Genomic DNA, 22418 nt, shown 5'->3' on the forward strand with positions numbered 1-22418 from the left:
ATCCAGCCAAGAAAATACACGGGATGTTTTCAGTTAGAAAGGACTTGAGATCATAGCCTAGGAGAGGAACGGGAAAACGAAATTTCACTTTCCAAAAATGTCCAGGGGGCTGGAGGGAGCTTTGTAATCCGACCCTGTCGCACCCTGCTGGCTCCTGCAGCCTTGGAGTCCATCGGCTGGGTCCACTCTGGCTTCCTCTTCCCAGCGCTCCCCTCCATATGGCCTGTGCTCAGCGGCACTGCCATGTCCCAAAGAAGCCTGAGGGTAACAAGCCTTGGTGCCTTCTTCGCACTGTGCCTTCCGCCTGCACAGCCCTTCCTGGCAAACATCTTCTCCAATTATTGGGCAGAGTCTCCTCCCAGCCCCAAGCACGTGGGCACAGCACGGTCTCCTGCACTAAAGTCCCTCCTGTGTGACCAACTCTCACAGCGTCACCAGCACAGTGGTGGACACTGGGGAGAGGCCTGAGGCGGTGACCTCCAGCAGCCTCCCCCATGGTCACCCAGGACCCAAGGAGTACTCATTCTTACACTCAGGAATCAAGGTTAAAAAGAATGAAATCACGCCACAAGGCCCAGCACTTCCATTAAACACATTCTGGCCTCAGCGACCAGGGCCCGGGCAGGGGGAGCAGCCAGCCAGATGCTGCATAATTCACCGCTCTCGATAGTGACTGTAACAGCTGCCCGTACTGGGCGCCAGGCTCCACGCCAGACTTCTCCATGAATCATCTCTTTTACTGTTCACAACAACTCTATGAGGTACTATTATTTTTTACTACTATTATTGTTGATTAATCATCATTATACTTTTCATTTACAGCCAATAACTATTTCAAAATCGTTATGATAATAAGCAGCAGAGTAACTTCCTTACACTTGAATGTTACTCGACATTTCATTAAAAAAAAAAAAAAAGTCACATCCATGCCACCTCATTTTTATGTCAATGGGCCCTGGGACTAAGGCTCGTTCTCCTGGCTCCGGGTCCAGATCAGTTCCACAGCAGGAAGGCCCAGCATCAGGCCTTCCACGCTCCAGGCTACCTGGGACCTCAGATGGGGCCTCAGATGAGGCCTCCCGGCCACCCTGCTGTCACCTGGAGCCTGGGTGGGTCTGGGCCTGCTCGCCTCAGCTCCAGCCCGGGGCAGACACTGACCTTGGGCCGCTTCCACCTGACGGCGGGCCCTGGGGTGCCCTTGTAGTACAGCGAGTCGTCAGTGGCTGGGAAGCTGGGGTCCTCGAAGAGCACCTTCCTGCGCAGACACGCCCGCTTCAGGGCTGAGTAGTTCTGGTCTCCATAGGGCTTCATGCACGAGAACATGGCGGCCACTGCCCTGGGAGCGGAGGCCCAGACGGGGCAGCGGAGGGCTGGGCGGGCGGGTGGGTGGTTCCGGGGGCACCTGGGAGGACAGAAGGCAAGAAGATAATCATTTTCTGAGGACTGGAGACCCTGAGTGCAGCCCTGTGAAGTGGGCATCCTCATCCCCATCATTCAGGTCAGGCATGAAGGCTCGGTGGGACAAGGGGCGGCCTGCCCAGGGTCACGCAGCCGGTACACACAGAGCAGGAACAGCAACCAACTGGTCTGACTCCACAGCCTGAATTCTCTCATTTCTGATGCTTAGAGATGACACCAGGCCCACAAGCCAACAAGCCAAAGGCACGACCACGTGGTGCTCAGGACTGTCGGTCGGTACCCACAGCCCACTTCCCTTGCTTTACCAGCCTTCCCTAAACCTCCCCGGGCTGAATCCAGATGACCCACAGCTCCCTGGCTGGTGTCACACCCAGAGGAAAGCAGCGGCATTGTCTCCAAGTCTCTCCTCCGGACCATCACCCCTTAGTCTAGACCGGCACAATTCTGCCGTGTGTGGAAAACCTTGACCTGGGCTCCATCCAGCCGTCACTCACACTCATCCTCTCTTGCCCCCTCCCTCCAGCATTTCTGGAATAAATGTCTCCAGTCCGCAGGCAGCACTCTCATTGCTCCTTAATCCCAATGACCTAATTCCCCAGAGGATCTGCACCCCGGCCCCCAGCCTCCAGGACCTCCCAATCTCCAAAGCCACTCTCCCAGGACAGCCTCCCAGATGCAGCAGCTGCGCCTCACCCTCCTCGACAGCCTCCTCCTCCTGGGATCCAGGGACATCTGGCACTGGTTCCGACCCCTCCCTACTCCCAGACCTTCCCTCCCCCATGGGGTCCCTGGTGGTCTGTCTACTCACCTGCTTCCTGCTGATGACCCCCGTGTTTAGCCTGGACCCCAAACTGACCCACCTCCTATGAGGACCACGGGCCCCTCATAGACACGAATCCCAAACTTAGCTACTCATCTTCCCCACACCTCCCCCAGATTCCCCAGCCCAGAGAACAGGACCAAAAAAACACCATGAGACCAGAAGCCCCAGAGGACTTGGTTTGGTCCTCCTGGATGTGTAGCCCCAGGCACAGAGCCTAATACAGCAGGTGGCCGTACATGCCAGCATCCTCCTTCAGCCCCTGAAGGTCCAGGTGAGCCCAGTGCCCTGAATCTTGTAGCCAGCCACTTGCCAGCCAAACACAAGGGACATGGACAGAATTGACATGGCCAGAAAAACCTCCAGGAGGGGAGGGTAGGGTGAGGAGCAACAGCCAGCAGGGCCTGACACGTTAGATGACCTGACAGATGCTTGGACAGCCAGTCGCCTAACTGACAGCGCCATCTATGTCCCCATATCTCAGACTCCATCTGGGCTGCTGGCAGAGCTCCACGCTCCCCAAGTCTGTCCATTCTGGGGCCTGCCAAGGGCAACACTGCAACCCTGTCAAACACAGGTCCCAACTTCCCAGCCTGCCTGAGAGAAGCTGAGGCGAGGTAGTTTGAGAGCAAGACTGATGTGCGTGCCAGTGCAAGCTGCACCACTCACCTGCTGTGTGGCCTTAAACAAGGAACTCAACCTCTCTGAGTCCCCATTTTCTCATTTCCCCAATGGGAGCAATGTTGGCTCAATAACTGGAAGATACCATTACAATTAGGCGAGAGCCACGGAGACTGCTTAGCAGGCCAGAGGGAAAAGGCAAGAGAAGTGGACAAGCTACGTCTCATTCCTGGGAGAGAGCCTCCATTCCTCTGACACCTACCATGTGCAAACCACCTGGCTAGAGGTTTGTGTATAGTATTTTCAAACAGTGTTGGGTAGCTCATCCCTCTCCCCAGGAAGGCCAGCAACCCCGGCCCCTCCCACTCACCCCAATGCCTTGGAGACCAGGGGAAAGAGAAGCGGGAAGGGGGAGCCAGCCCCTGGGCTTCTGGAGCACAGCCACCCAGGAGAGTCATTAGCATCACGTTTCCGGTTTCTGCAGGGCCTCTCAGGAAGCAATTTAAGTTGCGAGAATTAGATCAAAGAAGCTGAAAGCAGGAGCCCAGAAATCAGCTCTAGAAATTCCAGTGTTCAGAGCCCAAAGGGCCCAGGGAGGAAGAGAAAGCTAGCTGAGGTCATACAGCCAGGCTGCTGGAGAATGAGGGTTCTGGCGACCCTCCAGGCCACAAAGCAGCCAGCACTGCTGGGAAGGCTTGCTCCTGGGGAGGTGGGAGTCGAGAGGGGAAAGCTCAGCTGGGCCAGGGCTTGGAAGAACCTGGGCCGGGCCTGGCTGGCCGAGGGTCTGACCCAGTTCATCCATCTCTGCTCTCTCACTCCTGCCAGCCAGGCTGATCCTGGCCTACTTAACGCCCGGCTCTTCTGGCTCCGGCCTTTGCACAGGCTGCACCTCATGCCGACTACCCTCCTGCGCCCTCCACCTGCCCCAAGGTCACCTCCTACACTATCCATTGGGTCAATACCCCCACAGGGTCGCAGAGTCACCAGCCTGTGAGCTTTGCTCTCTCCCCATAGCTCCAGACATGACCATGGAAGGCCATGGACACACCCAGAGTCAGGAAAACTGGGCCTCTTCTCTCTGGGCCTGAGCTTAGGGCAGTGGCACTGCCCATCTCAGAACTTTTTTACTCTGCGTTTGAGTCGGGCACGAACAGGACTGTCCGAGCTTCCCAGAGACCCTTCAGCCCGCCCTCATCCCTGTCCCCTTGTCAATCTCACCCTGCCCCTCATCACTGCCCCCCCCATCCTCCACCCTGGAGTTCCAGCTCCTCACAGTTCCCTAAAGCTGTTTACTCAAGGTCTTCACACACACTGCTCCTGCCCCACGTGCATACCTACCGGGAGAGCCCCTGGCCACCTTCAAGACTCAGCCCAAACACCTCCCACCTGCCCGACATCGCTCTTCCCTCAGCCTCCGGCACTGCATTGCACCCTGCCTTTGCATGACTTGTTCGTCTCCCCAGTCCAGCCTATGCCCTCTGGGGCAGGACCCCTGTCCAGCTCCTCTCTGTATCTCCAGAGTCCAACATGGAGGTAGGGGGCCAATTAAGTGAATTTGTGTCGAACGAACCAACACAGGTGATACAGGCGTAATTCCTTCATGGATGGGAAAAACAGGCTCAAAGAGTGGCAGCAACTCCCACGGAGGGTCAGTTTTCCATATCAGAGCCTCACTTACTCTCAGACCTCCCGAAGGCCATGGCCCGCCCCTTTCCGCGAGACCAGGCCTCTCTCCTTTCCCCATCCTGAAGGCTGAGTCCTAGCTGGTGCGCACACCCTCATTGTCCAGGGGGAGGCGCTGCTGCAGCCCTGGAGCTCTGTGCTGCAGCCCAGCCCTCCTCCAGTTTGGCTTTAGTTCCCCAGTGTCCCCCTAAGCTGTGTGACCCTGAACAGGCCACGGTGACTCTCTAGTCTGAATGGTCCTTTTCTGGAAGGAAGAGTTGATGCGCCAAGACCTCTGGGAGGAGCAAATGAGACACCACCACATTTGTACACTTTAAGGCACTGTGCCCCTGGGGGATGTCAATATCAACACCTGGGCACATCTACAAGGTCTCCAGACCCCATCCAGGAGAGGTACGACAATTCAGTGTTCCGGCCCCCAAGAAACTTCATGATCTAGTGTGGCCGACAGATACAAAGCAAAATGAAGAATGTGCCATTTCAGAGGTTCCAGCAAGAAATGCAAGGAAGCTGTCACGGAGGCCTGGCCCCAGAAGTTGGCTGTCCATTAGGCGAGAGAGGCCTTTCCAGGAAGGGGGAACAGCTCAAGCAAAGCTCATGGCGGGAAACTACAAGGCGATTCAGACCTGGCCTGGCACAGTGGGGCCCTATAGACTGAGCATGGGGTGCTGAGCTGGATCAGAATGAGGGATTGCCAGAATGCTCAGAGAACACAGTCTTCCTGCAGGTTAGTCAGACCTGAGTTCAAGTCCCAGGTGCACCACTTAGTGATGTGTGTCCTTGGGCAAGTCCCTAACCCCTATCAGCGTACCTGGTTCTAGCCTCTAAGTGGCAGAGTAAGAAAGCAGCATCTGCCATGGGCCTGCCCTACCAGAGTCTCTGTCCTTGCTTGGGAAACGGTGTGCATCCCCTTCCAGGAGGCCGTTCCCTGGATCTACCGGAGGTAGCGCGGACAGGCTGGCTGTGCCTGGGGCAGAGAGGGCTCGTTGTGCAGCGGGCCACGCTGAGGCAGCTGCAGGAGGGAGCCTACACCTCCCTGGACATGGCAGCCCTCACAGCCAGGCAGAAAGAGAAGAGAGAGTTTTAGTTCCATTTTGTAGATGAGAACATCAAGGAACGTGCCCGAAATATGTGGCTTATTAGCAGGACTCTGAGCTTCCAGACTCCTTATCACATTAGGGCTCCCCAAAGCAGGGCTTCAGGTTAATACTACTAACATTTTAGGAGGTACTCTGATGTGGCAATAAATAAGTCATTTAAAAAAGTTACCTCCCAGCCATTTTTCTCTGGAGAAGAACTCAATTTGATCTCAGCGAGTCTTTAATCCATCATGGCCTTTGCTCAACTATTTAACAAGGGGGGACTGGGCCTCAGGCTCAGGGCAAAGCACCTGGCTGGAGCTAAATAAATTTTCCTGTTGTTTTTACTTGATCTTTAAGATGCTTCCAGTTACTCTGTAGTTATGGAGAGTAACACTGACTTTCCATTTACAGTAGACACACAGTTTCTACTAAGAAATAAGAAAAAAGGAAGTTGATTTAAAGAAAGTTATTAAGTTCCTAGTGGTGTAGGCGGGAACCTTTAGTGTACACCAAGCCATGGAGGGCAGGGTGCTGAGGAGGAAGAGCTGTGTGGCAGGGACAAATCATCTGACCTCGCTGAGCTTGGGGGCTCTCCTCTGAGAGGTGGGATAATGAAGCCAGCAGACAGAGGGCCATGAGTAGCCAAGGCCATGTGAAGAACGGCTGGAGAACTTGCACTAGCAGTTAACAAGACCCACCGCAAAGCTCCGGTAATTGGCACAGTGTGAGATTGGCACAGGGTAGAAAAACAGACCAATGGAACAAAACAGAAAGCCCAGAAAGAAGACGCAAGCAGGACGACACCTGGTTTATGACAAAGGAGACACCATAGTGCATTGGGGAAAGGATGGTCTTTTAGTGAATGGTGCTTGGTCAACTAGCTACGCGCACGGAAAAAGCTTCATCTTGACCCCTACCTCCCACTATACACAAAAACGAGTCCACATAGATTGTAAATCTAACTGAAAAATAAAATAATAAAGATTTTTGAAGAAAACATAAGAAAAAGAGCACACCCAAATAGTCCATTAAAAAAGTGCTCGACTTCATTAATCATCAAGGAAATGCAAATTAAAACCACAATGAGATACCAAGCCCCAGAATGGCTAAAGCGAAACCCGCTCCCCCACCATTCACCCAAATTGGTACAACCACTTTGCAAAATCATCTGACCATGTCTACTAAAGCTGAACAAACACATATTCTATCATTCAGTGATTCTACTCCTAGGTTTATCTAAACAGGAACACATGCACATATTCACCAAAAACAAGCACGAGAATTTTATCACAGTGTTGGTTATAGCTAAAAACAAGAAACAACCCAAATGTGCAACAACAAAAAGGATAAATATGTTGTTGTAATGGAATTATTACACAGTAATGAAAATAAACAAATTATTGTTGCTTAAAACTCTATGGATGGACCTCACAAGCATAATATTAAATGAGAAAAGCAAAACTGCGATTCCATTTACACGAAGAAGCAGGCATAATCCATCTATGGCGACTAGAAGGCAGGAGAGCGGCTGCCTTTACGGGTAGTGACCAAAAGGGGCATGACGGCATTTCTGGTAATGCTGCTCCTTGATCTGGGTGGTGGCTACATGGATGGGTGTGGTCACTGAGCTGTGCACCTGTGACTTATGCACTGTTCTATAGCTGAGTTATGCCTCAATAAAATGTGTCTAAAAGCCAGTGCAGTGGCCCTGGGCAGAAGGGTTGGCTGAATCTGGTGACCCCAATCCCACCGGTTCTGGGCTCCTCATAGCTCTGGCCCCATCCGGCTGGACACTACATACTTTTAGGGAAGGAGCTCTGAGCTGGGTCAGAGCATTCGTTTTGGCCTGGCCTTGTCATACACAGGCTGTGTGACCTTCTGTGAGCCTCCTCCATCTCTCAGAACACTGTGGCTTTTACACTTGGAGTGCTCAAGTCCAAGAGGGCATCCCACAGGTGAAGGGGATGCCCCCATTCCTCAACCAAGCACATCTCCAAGGTTTCCTCTGCATCTGAGGAGGGACTAGCCACCCAGACACCATCCCTGGGAGACATTCTCAGTCTTGAGGCAAACACAGTGCTCAGGTAGAGAAACTGAGAAGACCCAGAGGGAAGGTGGGATGGGGAGATGCACAGGACCTGAGTGGATAGAGATTCAACTCTGTGGCCAGCAGTTACGGTGGTGAAAGGGAAGACAAAGAAAGGCCTGCGAGGGGTCCCTCTTCTGTGCCCCAAGTCCTCATATCCCATGGCAGGGGCCCATTGTGCAGCACAGAACCAGCAGAGTGGGTATCGTCCAGATGTCGTGGAAGAAGCCAAAGATGCCCCACACCCATAGCCTGGCGATAAAGCCCCCCATCTCCCTTCCCTCCCTTCCTCGACCTCCCACTACACCCCACTCCAGGGAACATAAATAAGGAAAAGACCTATGAGCTGTGTCTTATAATTCAGGGGACGCAGTCTATTAACATGCACATCTTCACTGACACCCATTCGGGGCTGGCCCTGAGCTGACAAGGACGGGGTCGGACAGTCCTAAGGGAGAAGAGGCACAGGGTCACAGACACGGAGCAAGAATTAAACCAGAAACACAGTGGTCAGTGCTCCGAGGAGTAAGGCATGTTGCAGGTAGGGTTATAGAGGTGGGAAGAATGGTGGTGGCTCTTCAAGAAGGAACCTAAGCAGGGCTTGGGGACTAGGTGGGACTCGGCAGGGAGGGCAGAGCAGGCAGGATGCACTCCAGGTGCAGGGAGAGCACCGAATAACAGCTGGACGGCCAGGCCGCAGAGCTTTGAGTGGGGAAGGCTGACAAGATACTCTGCAGGGCTCTTCCTGAAGACAGAGGGGAGCCAGGGCTGGGGTGGAGGGGCCGGATGAAGGGTCAGATGCTGAGGAAAGAGGCGGAGGCAGTGACCTGGGCCCTGGAAAGGGCAGAGCCTGAGTCTGGTAACTTCCTGGTTATCTGGGGCTTTTGTTTCTGTCCAGGTTCTCATTCCCTTTTTGTCACATTCTCCTCTTGCCCCACAAGTCAACAATTCAATAACATGCTTAACAGGTATTCTCTGTCCTATCGTGGGTATATTTTGGCTTCCCAGGACCCATCTCCCCCATATACTGTGTACTGAGGACTGGATGGCAGGGTGGGGGAGGAGTATGTGGAGGGAGAGCTGGGCTGGGGCCACGGGGTTTCGGGTTCTGGGCTCAGGCAGCGAAGCCAGGGGCCAGGCCGAGTGAGTCAGTCCAGCCAACGCCGGGCAGGCTGGCACCGGGCTGGGAAATCCTGTCTTTCTTCTCCCCTCCCCTTATCATTTCTGTCTCATGTCCAACCCAGTCTCCACCCAGCTGCGGTGATCTTTCTAGCACATAAACCTGATAAGTCACTCCCCCTATAGGAGACACAAATGGCCTGGAGGGCAGGGCCAGGGGTATGGGGTATAGGTCCTCTCCCTGGTCCTGGGGGACAGTGGTCCTAAGGCACTGACATCCCCATGGCAGCGTTTTGAGGGAAAATCCGGCGTCCAGGCCAAGCTTGCTGTGCGGCCTGGCTGAGTGCCAAGGCCTCTGCCCCACAGCTGTTCTTCATTGGGATTTGGGTCCCGACACAGGCTGTTGGGGGAAGGGAGTACGGGAAGCCTGGGTAGGGAAGGCACACCTGGGAGATGAACCTCCAAAAGTGCACTCTAGTGAGGGCTCCAGTGAGGGCTCCAGTGAGGGCAGGGACAGGAAGAAGCTGAAAACCTGGTCAAACTCCTAGAGGCTGGGCTTCCCTGGGCAGGAAAGTGGGGGTGGCGGTGGTGGTCAGACTCAGCCTCAGGCAGGAGCAGCACCCCTGGCTGGTGTGGGCACTGAAAGTCCTATTTCCCCAGAGACGCAAGTCAGTGGTCACATTATCCCAGGGCTCCCAGCTCAGCACCATGAGAAAGGGGCAGATACAGCTGAGAGCCCGCAGCAGGAACTATTCTTTGTCCTACTGGTAGGGTGAGGTGAGGGGTGGGGGGCATGGGGAGGGTGGACACCTGGAGCTTTAGGTTGCAGTTGCTGCCACTCTCCACAGCGAAAACAACCTGACAAAATGAGACTTGACAGGTCCCTGAGGCCATCTCTGCTCCACTGAGCTGTGACCTCGGGCAAGCCCCTGCCCACTCTGGCCTGTAGGCTATCACCAATGAACGGTGGGAAGGGGGACACTTCTTGCTCGTTTCCATCTGCGGGGTTTGTCACCAGGACAGCCTCTTTTCATGCTTCTTGCATGGGCAGAGTCTCCGTCCCTAGCACTACTTGCCTCTAAGCCTCAAGATTGAAAACTGGTGAAATGGTGCCTATTTCTCAGACTGGGAAACCGAGGCTCAATTCCTAGCCCTTACACAACCTCAGAAATGAGCTGTACTGTTTTCACTGTACACTTGAGGCCCAGAGGCTTGGAGAGGGAAGAGGCGCACTCAGGGCAGAGCCAGGAGCCTGTCTCACGGCTAAACTCTGCTCTAACGGCACACCACTCAAGCAAAGACACTGACCCATTCACTAGCCCCTGGGAGCCCCATCCTTCATTCATGCCTGCTCTGTGCCTGTACAATGCGGCAGCGAGGGGTCGGGCAGGGCTCTGCCCTGACGTTCAGCCTAACAGAGGAAAGAGACAGCCACACTGGTCCCAGGCTGAATGATCTGCTCTAAAAGGAGAGTGATTCATTCAGACAAGGCAGGAGAGGCTGCATGGAGGAGGTGGCATCTAAGCAGGGCTTCAAATGGTAGACTGTGACTTCGAGAGATGGAAGTGGAAGGTTTAAAGGAGGATGGAACATTCTAGGGGAAGAAACCATTTTGGCAAGGCGGGGAGGGGGCAGGGTGCAGGGGAGAGGGGAGAACGAGGGAGGGGGTAGCACGGAAACACTGCCACGGCCGGCTACGGCAGCCCTGAGCGCCCAGCTACGAGCTCGAGAGTGTGTGGGGCTGGGAGCTGGGCTACCGGATGATTCACGAGAAGGTAGGATAGAGGGAGGCCAGGCTGCAGGCAGAGAGCCCAGGCTGTAGAAACTGCCCCTGAGAGAGAAGCAGGACCCCAGATAGCGTGGCCTTGGCCGTGCGGGTATAACAGAGACCCACACTGGGCAGGGTCTGCAGCATGCAGGCCAGGGGTTCTCTGGGGGTTTGGCTGAGGGGTCCTTCTGCAGAGACCCCAGGAGGCTCACCACCTAAGACAGCAACCACACCTCCGGGCGAGTGGGGTGCTGGCAGCACCTCCAGGCTCCAGGCACAGCTCTGCGCCATGTCACGTTCCTGCCCACGGTGGCCTCGAAAGCCAATGCCTCCTCCTCCCTACACCCAGGCAGAGAACAAATCAGAGCCCCCGAATGTCCCATCGATACCCTCACCCGCAGATGGGGACACCGAGGCAAGGGTGGGAAAAAACGGTAATATTCTTTGTGCCTCAGATTTCTCATCTGTAAAATGAAGGTCTTTTCCGTGCTATTTGTCCAGCCTGCCCCCACCTTTGCCTCCCCTCATGCACCTCTGCTCCAGGTAGGGCTTAGTCTCAACTGGCCTTGGTATACTTACCTGCAAAATGGGGCTCCCCGCCCAGCTTCCTGCCCTCACAGGGTGAGGGTGGAGATCAAGTGATCTCCTCTGCAAAGCACTGGGTCTGTTGAATGAACAGCTAAATAAGCTGCACTCTACTCTAAAGGCCTAACATACTGTCAAATGCAAGACTGTGTCTGGTCACTGAGATAAGCCGTGGAGACAGGCCGGCACATTCTCTCTTCCAAATATCCCTGTGCTCTGGCTGCCATGGTCTCAGGCTGGGCTCTGGGCCCAGAGGTGTAGCAGGCCCAGGCCCTACCCACAACAGTTCCCAGGCTGGGAGGAGACAGACACTGAGAATGGCCTCATGGGGGAAGCCAACAGCCATGGGTGCCAGGGAGAGGGGTCTCTGAGGGTGGTGCCTCCAACGACATTGCAGTTGGTTCCTGTGGTAGGCAGAATAATGGTCCCCAAAGCCATCAACATCCTAATCCCTGCAACCTGTGACTGTTATCTTATACGTATGGCAAAGAGAGTTTGCAGATGTCGTTAAAGATTTTGAGATGGGGTTTTTAGCCTGGATTATCTAGGTGGCCTCTAAATGTAACCACAAGTGTCCTTATCAAAAGGAGGCAGCGGGAGATTTGACTCCACAAGAGGAAAAGGCAATGCCATGATGAAAGCAGAGACTGGGGAGATGAGGTCACAGGAATGCCAGTTCCCATTAGCAGCTGGAAGAGACAAAGAACGGATTCTCCCCTGGAGCCTCCGGAAGGAACCAGCTTGCCCGCACCTTGATTTTAACCCCATAAGATTCATTTTAGACTTGTGACCTCCAAAACTGTAAGGGAATACATTTGTGTTGTTTTAAGCCACTTCGTTGTGTTAATTGTCACAGCAGCGGTAGAAAACTACTACTGTTCGTGAAGAACAGGGTGGGCAGGTGTGTGGCCCCACTCCTCTCTTCCACTCAAGGAAGTGAGTGCGTGAGGATGAAGTTATTACACTTCGACTTGCTCCAATGTAAACGAAGTCACCCCAAAATTCAGTGTCTCGGTTACTATTATTAGTAACAAACCAGTTGGGTCGCACCTTATCTGCCTGGCAGAGGTTACACAGTGGGGAATGGTACACGGGCAGAGGCTGGCTGGGCAGGGGCAGGCAGTGCAGACAAGCAGGCCCTCCATCTTTCATCTTCCAGGCCTCAAGATCCTGTAGCCATCACTGGGCACGCTCAACAGCGACAGTCGGCTGGGTACCAATGGATGGGCTTTGTCTGCTCTGGCCATCAGTCCCTCCTCCCACAACCGTCCACGTGCCCTGTTGTGGCAGAAAACCACAGCCCACACACACACTCCACCACAGCCTCAGCCACAGGCACCCTCACACACCTAGCCCCAGGAAGGCTGGGTCCCCTGGAAATACATTAAAATGGGGAGCAAGCAAATGCTCATCCTACAACTTCCTGTGTCCGAGCCTGAGTCTGGCTTCCTAAAACATCCTGGATTAGAACCCCAACGGGACTTGGCCGATTTTGCCTTTAGTGAGCAGGGAAAGGCAAGGCCTGAGGCCAAAGGGAAGTTGGCAGCTTGGCCTGAACTGAAGCAAGACAAGCCCAGGACAGAAGAGAAGCTGCGGGAAGGGGGAGGCAGAGGGGCAGCTTGAAGGAGAGGCTGGGGGGACTACTGCCAACCAAGGAATGTTTTGAGCAGGAAGGGCACAGGTCTCTGGAAGAGCTTGAAGGGTAGAGGAGAGGGGCCTCTAAAGGCACTCACAACACTTGAAGACATAGGGGCAGAAAAAGGCAGGGAAAGAGGTGAAAAGACCAGTTACAGACAGGCAGACTTCCACGTCTGCCTAGGCCCCAGACATTGGGGGAGCTGCATAGGACTGAGAGGTTTGCAGACCTACCATTTGAGGCTGGGGGAGTCTAAGGCCCACTGAGCTTTCTATTATGACATTTAGAGGCTAGGAGACTTTGGGAGGCCCAGGAACTTGGTCAGGCAAATAGTGAGACCACCCACTCGAGGGGTCTGAGAAGGTCACGACCACTGATACCAAGAGGAGCTTCCACTTCCGTGGGAGACCCTGTTTCCTTTCACCCCCCTTCTCTGAAAGTGATCCCCTCCTTCCTCTAGATTGTCCCTTACCAGAGGAAGAAGGGACTAAGTGATGCTGATTGTTAATTACTATAATGTCTACCAAAAACCATGTACTAGTAAAGTGCTTTAGTGACACTAACTTAATCATTCCCCAAATCGCTGCAATTAGGCAGCATTTATGCCCATTTCTCACAAGAAGAAACTGAGACAGAGGAAGTTCTCTGCCTCAAGGTCACGTGCAGAGCCAGTCTCAGCAAGGAAGAAGCATAGACACGATGACCCCGCAGGTAGAAGGGGTCCTGCAAAAAGGCTTCCCCGTGCCTGCCGGGGGTCCAGGAGGCCCTCCTATTCAGGGACCAGGGATTCAGAGCTGTCCTGAGAGCCCATGAGGAAAGCAGGGGCAGGAGCAGCGAGAGACGGCACTGGCCTGGCAGCGGCATCCTGGATGTCATCCCAAAAGCCCACGGGCCTCTTGCAACCACCATGTCTAACTCCCATCTTGTCAATTTCTCCCAGATCTTATCCACCCCCAGCGGTGGCCCCATCCCAGAGAAGGCTCCTCTGCCCCCACTCTTCCCCAAGCTGGGGCCTTGTGCAACCCCTTAGCACCTCCCATTCACCCCCACCTGTTATAGAAACCTCAATGTGGGAGGTGCAGAGCTGGGGAGGGGAGAAGAGAAGGGAGAGAGGAAGAGGGCTCCCCAGCAGCCAAAGATGACCAGTCTCAAGTGCAGATTTATTTAATGCCTTTCCCATGGACTCACTCAATTTCAAACCTCCAGGCCTTTACCTATCTATTCCCCGGGCCTGCAGTACCCTGTCCTTTCTTTTTTGCTTGGTGAACTTTTCATTCTTGGAGACCCAGCACCTGTGTATCTGCAGTGAAATTTCCCCCAGCTACCAGGCAGGGACTGGCCCACATCCTGGCTCTCAGAGAGGGGTGTAACCCTGGGCGAGGGCTTATCTGTTGACCCATCCACCTCAACAGTAGAGCGGCTCCTCAGGGCATGTCCCGCCTAAGCACCTCTTTGTCCTGGCACCAGACTGGGCTTGAAGCAGCAGCAGCTGGGCCTACCCTAGCTCGCCCCCTACCTCATCCACAGATAGCTGCCAGGTCTCCCACTGCCCCAGGACTTTGGAGACTGGAGCGGGACCAGGCCCAAAGACCCTGGGGGTGTCAATCCTTGAACCTGAACTCAGTGTTTCCACCAGAAGGCCTCGCACCCAAGGCTAGGCTGAACCCCACCCTTAATCCCCCTCTCTTTCAGGAAGTCTGCTCAGATTTCTCCTCCCTAGGATCCAAGGAGCAGTTGGCCTTGGCAATCCTCTCTCCATTGCAGGTGCAGGGAGAAGATTCTGGTTTAAGAGCCTGGCCCACCCAGGTTCGAATTCTGGCTCAACAGCCATGAGAGTAGCACTTCACCTCTCTGTGCCCGCTCTCCTCACCCCTGTGAGTTGGGATGGGGGGTGGGGGCGAATCCCACCACAGAAAATGAAGCCTGGAGAGAACTTGACACCTTGTTAATGGTCTATCCCACTTCACCTCTGGACCCTAGGACTGTCATCCCCAGACCCCCACCTCTGAAGGGCAGAAGAGGATCAGAAAAGCCCAAGATCCGCTCTCTCCCAGATCCCCCCGCCCCTCACACCACACCCAAGCCCAGGAGCCCAGGAAAAAGGCCCCTATTCAACCTGGGAGGAGGATCAGGAAGGGAACCTGCTTTGCCTCATTCCCAAGCCACCAGGGACAGGGGATGGAAGTGGGTCGGAAGGGCATCCAGGAGAGGTTATGGAATTGATGAGTGGAGGGCTGGAAAAGGAACGGGAAAGGGAAATTGTGAGGAAGAGACGGCCAAACATCGGGGGTTAAATCCCGGAGTCTGAACTAGGAACCGCCCGGAACTCCTGGAGGCGTGGCGGAGGGGGCCGGGGAGGCCCCTCGCAGCGAGTGGGGGTTGGGTGGAGACGAACCCCGGGAGCCCAGGCGGATCCTCCAGGCCTCCACCCCCCGGAGCTGAAGGCCAGCATTCACCCCCTTCTCCCTGGCCTGCGGGATGTGTATCCCCCACATCCGTGCTCACAATGGCCCGCGCTGCACCCGCACACACACCCGCGAAACACACACATGAGCACGCGCGCCCTCGCACACGCCTCCCTCCGCGCAGCGCCTCCTACCTGCCGCGCCGCCGCGGGTCGGGCCGGACTCCGGGATGCAGGCGCGGCGCCGGCGCTGGATCGGAGGACGGGACCGGGGCAGCCACCTCCGGCTCCGGCTGCAGCTTGGCTGGGGCCGGCCTGGGGCGGGGGCTCGAGCTGGGACTCCCCGGCTGCTGCCCGCCCGGCCCCGCCCCGCGGCCTCCGCCCATTTGGGGACAGAGGCGTGGTCTCCAGTGGGGCAGGAGGCCAGGGTGGCTGCGCATGCGAACTGGCCCCGCGCTGTGGGGCGAGCACACAGGGAAGCGGCTGCAGGGCTCCCCCTGAGGAATAGGAGGGGGACTCGGGGGTCCGCGCGGCTCAGCTTGACCCCTCTTGTTCTCCCTCCCTCCCTTTCGACCTCGCTCTGTCCGCGTGGAACACCTCCGGGATCCCCCAGGGCTAAGTCCAGGTCGGCAGGGGCCGGAGGGCTCCGTGCAAGCCCCGCGGGAGGAGGGAGGGCAGCCGAGCGGCGGGCTGGGAAAAGGAGGGCTTGAAGAGGCGCGCGCTTGTGTCTTCCCCGTCACCATGTCCATCTCCATGTCCACCTCCATAGTCAAGGTTCGGGGTGGAGGCGCAAAGCGGGCCCTTGTCAGGTGGGGAAAGCTGGCTCCAGGCTCATATTGAGCATTTACGCGTGCTGCGATAGGACGACAGCAGGAGGGGCATGTTTGGGGAATAAGACTGAGGTTCGTGAGTGACCAGTGCTGGGGCACGGTAGAGGCTCAGGGACCGCGGACTTCCCCTCCACCGCTCTGGACCGCAAGGCAGCCACGCTCTGATCTGTTCACCTCGCAGACCTGCTCATCAGAGACCTGTATCAGCCCGCTTTGCAGATGGAGAAACTCGGGCCCACTCATTTCCCCCTTCAGGGCAACCAGTCTCCATTAATGAGTTCATCTACCTCTCAGTCACTCAGACTAATTGGGTCTCTTCCACCACCTCATGGTCTCTGTCCAGATATTTCTCCCCTGGATGTAACTCCAGGCCCCTCGGGAGCCTCTTACCGAACCAGAGAAGACTCGAATATGCAGCTATGACGCTCCCCCCCCAAACCATGTTCCAAGTCTGTGCCCCCTGCCTGACTCCCCACTGGTCCTTACCCCATTCCACTGCCTGTGCCCTGGGCTGGAGCCTCCCCTGGCCCTCAGTGCTCCTCTCAAGCGCACTTGAGACCCCCGCCCTCAGGCCTTGTTGATGCTATCTGCCCCCATCTGAAAGGCTCTTCCTTTCCTCTCCACAGGCAACTCCTGATATCAGGCTTCGGCTCTCATGCCTTGTCTCCACCAGCAAGCCCCACCCCACCCCACCCTCTTCTGCATTCCCACCAGGTCGTTTGTGTCTCTTCCAGAGCCCTAAACTCATGCTGCCTCTCTCGGAGTTACTGGCTTAGTCTCTGAGGGGCCGAGGCTCATTCTGGGGAAGAATGTGCTTGGTGAAGCCAGGCAGCTCTGGCACTAGTCCTCACTCTGCCCAGTGGGATCCCGGTAAGTCCTCTACCCTTTCCAAGCCTCATTTTCCTGTCTGTAAAATGAGCTTCTAGCAGAAGTGTGTGGTGATCAGGTACAGGCAAGTTATGGGGCCCAGTAAGGCCTCATCATGTAGGGCATTTAGCAGCACTGTGTCGGGGCTGGACAACTCCCACGTTTTCAAAGGTGGAGCTGGGGCCATGTCTGAGAAAACATGTCTGCCTCAGTCCCCAGAATGGTAGAATTAGGAGGATACGCAGGCCCCCTTTTATATTTTAGAGTGTTGGAGCTACTAGTGGGTGGTTGCAAACATGGACTCTGGAGTCACTACCTGGACTCATATTAGCTGTGTGACCTTGGGCAAACAACCCAACCTCTCTGTGCCCCAGTTGCCTCACCTGTAAAATCAGTCAGTATACAGCACTCACACTGTGGAATTGTGGAGATTAAATGGCCTTATCGAGTAAGGACCTGGAGTGGCCTCTGGCTTGGAGTAAGTGCTCTCAGCATGGCTTAGCTGATGTTTTTTTCATCTAGTCCAAACACCTCATTTTGCGAAGACGCTGGGTCCCTGGAAGCAGAGACACATACACACGGCTAATTAGATGCCGCAGCATCCTAGAATGTCAGCACTGGAAGGGCCCACCTCAGCGCCCATCTCTGGCAGGTGAAGAAAGGAGCCTAGAGAGAGCAGGTGGCCTGTGCCGGGCACCCAGCCTGGTGGGGTAGGGGAGGCATTGGCCCTAGTCTTCTTGAAGCGGGGAGAGGGAGGTTTCCAGACAAGTCATGAAGATCCTGGCCTCCTGACAGGTTTGGGGCAGGGGTGGGGCTCTGGTGTTGCTTTGGGCCCAGGACCCTGCTGGTCATTTTTATAAACTGAGTCATCAAATGGTGCCATCATGCAGCCAGCTGTGTAGGGACTTTTCCCATTTAATTCTTATAACCACCCTCTTCAGGAGCCCTCATTAGCCCTATTTTGTAGATAAAACTGAGCCTCGGGGAGATGTTCTAGTCACACAATTAGGAAATGGCAGAACTGGGATCCAAACCTGCCCTGTCTGACCCCATGCTTGTGCTCTTCCCCTCCTCCTCCTCCTCCTCCTCTCTCCCCCAGGGAAAAGACACTTTTATAGGCTCCTCGAATGGCCGTCCACCTTCTGCTTGCATCTCCCTGTAACTGGGTGCTAATGCCCTTACAGGGCAGCCCTTTCCACGCTACTTGGGAGAGCCTTTTGTCACCCAGAGCTGATCCACCTCCCTCTTCCTAGTTCTGTGGGATGCCATACCCCCGACACCACCAGAGCCCTGGCGACAGAACCTTCTCTGCACCAGGCCAGAAAACCCCTATCATCATTGCTCCTGTAACAGGTGAAACTCATATAATAATGATTTCTTCTAAAATCTCAGCAGATCTAATTGCCTAGCTCTTGTTTGAGGACCCTAAAGGAAGCCCTTTGGCTTGGGGAGTGGCTCAAAAATGGAGGCTCCAAAGGCCTGGTGTTTTGGGATGCAATATTCAAGTGACCATGTGAACCAGTCCCCCCACTGCCATGCAGAGAAGCTGCGTTGGTCACAGCACTTTCCGGTTGGAAGTGGCTGCCTGTGGCTTTCTTCTGAGGGTTCAGATATGGGAAGGTCGCGTTGGACACCTGGACTTTCTTGTACTTTGTAAGTGTAGCTTTCTCGTTTTCATTTGGTCTTTGTTGTGATCGTTAATAATTTGGGGGACCTCCTCGTGTGCTGTTACATTTCTGAGTTTCCCTTTCTGAACATGGGTGCTGCCTCCTTTGCCCGCTTTTCTCTTTCGGTTTATATATTCTGGTTGTTGATCTGTCGCTGGCTTGGGGTCATGCAAATGTCTCTCTCACTGTCAACCTCTATTATCTTTGTTCTTCATTGAACAGAAATCTTTAATCTAGATACATTCAATTCTAGCATTGTGAAACTAACGTAATATTGAACGTCTCTGTAATTGAACATTTTTTAAAAATTAAAAAAATACAAATTCGAGCTTCTAAAAATCCTCCACTTATGAGTTTGAAATTTGTCTAAAGACTCTTTCCCCACCCCTAGATTACAGAGATGTTCTCCTATATTCCCTTCTGTTATTTTCATAGTTGTACATTTCAAATGTCGGGCCAGAATCCAGTGAGAGTTCATTCTTAAATGCAGCGTTAGATAAGGCCCCAGTGGTACTTCCTTCGCAGAGCAAGCTCACCACGGACTGCAGATCTACATCCGTCCTGCGTGTTAGTTTCCCACCTACAGGCTGCCTCTGAGCTCACCTCTTTTTGGGGGTCTGTGCCAGCATTAGCACCACACTGTTTGTATTGCCACGGCTTTGCGGTCCTATCCAATAAGGCAAATGTCGCCTCTAACTCTTAATTTTAACAGCGACGTAGCTATTTGTTTATGTTTTAGAGTAAACTTATTGAGTGCCTTAAAAAAATCATAATGGCATTTTAATGAGGGCTACGTTGAATTTAAAGATTAATTTGGGACGAATGGGCATCTTTATAATATTATGTAGCTCCATCCAAGAACACGAATTATCTTTCTATTCAGATCATTGTCTGTGCCCTTTATTAGAGCTTAATATTTTTCTCCATGGAGGCCTTGTACGTTCACTTAATTTCTAGATACTTTATATTTTTATTGCTATTGTAAGTGATATTTTCTCTCAAATTATTATTTTTTTAAATGTCAAACCAAGAGAAAAGTGGCAAGAACGATGAATACCCTTTATCTTTTACTCGAATTCATCAGTCGTTAATATTTGCCACACTCACTTCATCTCCCTCTCTCTTTCACGTACAGTCACACATTCATACTTCTTTCTGAACCATTAGAAAGGAAGTTCCAGACATCACATATGTATGTTATCTTTTACAAAAATGACATTTTCTAGCTGGTTATGCTTGGTGTAGAGAAATGCTATTGGCTTTTGTATGTTGATCTTGAATCCAGTAATCTTGTTACGAGACTGCTGGCAACCACAATTAGAATTACATTTTATATCATGATCCTATGTCTCTACCATATGTGATTCACTTGGTATTTCTATTTTGTTCTATTAAATATTTTTTAAATGTGAGTTTCAGACTCTAAATTAATTTTATGACCTACTCATGGGTCTCGGTTCATGGTTTGAAAACTGCTGCTCCAGACGAGGTTGGGGGTCCTTCCCCTGGGCTCCCAGTATGGGCCTGATCAGACTCCAGTGTCATTCCTTACACAGGCAAATGTAGCCCTGCCTGACTGAACTCAGAGGTCCAGAGGCAGACAAACACTCACAGTATTTGTCATTCAAACCCCAAAGTGTCTCCTCCTCAGAGCTGAATTCTGAGCTGGGTCAAGCCTGGCCTCCTCACTCTGCCACAGACTTGTTGTGTCACGCTAGGCTGGTCATTGTTCCTCTTTGGGCCTCCTTTTCCATTCTTTGGGAGCAGGGGGAAGGAGGCCATCTCTTAGGGCTCTTCAGGCTCATTTTCATAAACCGAGTCATCAAATAGTGCCATCCTGTCTCACCATAATGGTTATTTGCTCTTCTGGGTCTGAGGGAGTGGGTCGGTAGGGCCTCGGGTGGGGGAAACCGAGGTGAGGACTTACCTTTGAGCTCCACTCTCACTTCCTGCCTACAGGGCTACTGGCTCCTCCTCCCAAGTGCCAGTGAGATGAGTGGGGCTGAGGAGGTTCTCCTTCCACTGAGGCATGGATCATGTTCTGGCTGTGTGTGTGCACCGCCAAATTGCTGTTTGCCTCCTTCAGTCTGGAGCCTGGAGACCTGGCCCCTGGCCTTGTGCAGCTGCGATGCTTGGACTCTGGGTGCAGTGGACATCAGACATGGCCTCTGGGGCCTATGGTCAGGGCCCAGGAATGGCAGGCAGGAGGCCCAGGCCCAGCAGACTTGTGTGACCTTGGGCAGGTCACTCCCCTACTTGGGCCTCAGTCTCCACATCTGGCCAGTGGAGATGATCATAACCCCTGTTACCTGGTTGGGGTGAGTATCCAAGGAAATCAAGGGCTCAGAGGTGCTTTGTAACATGATATCACCCTACCTTTATTTAGATGTATAAAATAATATCTTAAAATATTTTTTTTTAATTATTTTCTTGCATCTTTTAGATTCAGTCCTAAGGTTTTTTTTTTTTTCTATTATAAATGCTGCTTTAAAGAAATGACTTTTCCTGACTACTTGTTGCCACTATATAGACATTAAATTGATTTTAGTACATTGATTTTGTATCTGGAAAACTTGATACATTTTTCATTAATTTAATCAATTATATATATATATATATAATTGGTAGGTTTTATATGTAAACTAATGGTTCTCAGTGAGGTATACTGACCCCTAATAGGGAGATTTGGATATTTATAACGGATTTTTTTTCGTAGTGTCCAAGAATTTATGCATCAAAATTCAAATTATTTTATTTTAAAGTATTTTTCTTTACTAAATTTTTATATTAAAATTAAAGAATTATATTGATTTTTTTGAAATATGTATGTGTGGACACATTACATTATCTAAGTATGTCACTTCAGGATAGGGAGTATGACAGCAATTTGTTAGAGAAAGGGGAAGTTGGATTTGTCAGGGTTGCAAACCTCTGAGGTTTGATAGTTTTTTCTTATTTCAAGTCATTATATTTTTGAATCTTTATCTAACCTTGCTGTGCTCTCAAGTCCTCAACAGCGTTGAAGATGGGCACATTCAGTCTTCTTCCAAATCTTAAAGGAAATTCTTTCAATGCTTTATACTAAGATTTCTTTAAAATCATGAATGGATGTTGAATTTTATATATAAAAAAAAAAAATTTCTCCCTCATCTGAGATACTCAACTTTCTCTTGATGTGATGTACCACATTGACAGATTTCCCTTTTTTATTCATTTATTCTGATTGCTTTTCTAATGCTAAAGCCACCTCAAATTTCTGGGATAAACCCATCGAGCTGCTGATGTGCATTATTCTTTTTACATACTGCCACATTCTCTTGCTAGCATTTCGTGTAGGATTTTGCATCCCTGTTTGAGTGAGACAAGCCCATCACTTTCCTTGCTCATGAGGTCAGTTACGCTGGCGGGTTAAAGGGAGGTAGCAGCACATGTTCTCCAGGGCCCAGAAATCTGGGCCCACGGACACGCCGCCCGCCTTTGCGCAGAAACCGTGCGGGGCGCGCCCCCTGGCGGCCGTAGGGAGCAAGAGCCCGATGAGCCGGGCAGGGCGAAGGTGGCCCGGTGACACGAGCAGCCCAGCTTTAGAGATGGAGTGACCAGGACCCACAGTGACCCAGCAGGCCTCTAACTGCGGCGTTCTGACCCTTCTGAGCTGCGAAGTTTCTGATCTTAATTACTTTACCTGTAAAGTGAGGATAATCCACCTGCCTGTCGGGGAAGTGGGAGGAAGTTGTCAAAGCGCAGAATTCAGACTTTCCAGAGGATTCGGAGGTATCCTCTCCTGACCTCAGCATTCTTGCTTTCTTGACTGTTACAGCACTTGAGAAATGG

The 22418-nt window shown here is 52.9% G+C and overlaps 1 protein-coding gene and 1 long non-coding RNA gene across 2 annotated transcripts in view; one reads left to right on the forward strand and one right to left on the reverse strand.

Annotated features, from left to right (window-relative positions):
- Window positions 1–15545, reverse strand: part of CAPN5 (calpain 5) — a 51510-nt gene extending 35965 nt beyond the window's left edge. The window contains exons 1-2 of the mRNA XM_016161614.2: window positions 15419–15545; window positions 1159–1402 (exon numbers count right to left, since the gene is read on the reverse strand). Coding sequence (XP_016017100.2) covers window positions 1159–1323 — 165 coding nt within the window. The 5' untranslated portion in view covers window positions 1324–1402; window positions 15419–15545. The remainder of the gene's footprint in view (window positions 1–1158; window positions 1403–15418) is intronic.
- A 150-nt stretch (window positions 15546–15695) lies between these two features.
- Window positions 15696–21085, forward strand: LOC107519159. The gene is made up of 4 exons (XR_004951061.1): window positions 15696–15848; window positions 16680–16923; window positions 17443–18273; window positions 20547–21085. It is a non-coding gene; the product is annotated as an uncharacterized LOC107519159 (long non-coding RNA).
- Window positions 21086–22418: the final 1333 nt, after the last annotated feature.

The sequence above is a fragment of the Rousettus aegyptiacus genome, unplaced genomic scaffold, assembly GCF_014176215.1.
Source record: "Rousettus aegyptiacus isolate mRouAeg1 unplaced genomic scaffold, mRouAeg1.p scaffold_m13_p_5, whole genome shotgun sequence".
NCBI lineage: Eukaryota > Metazoa > Chordata > Mammalia > Chiroptera > Pteropodidae > Rousettus > Rousettus aegyptiacus.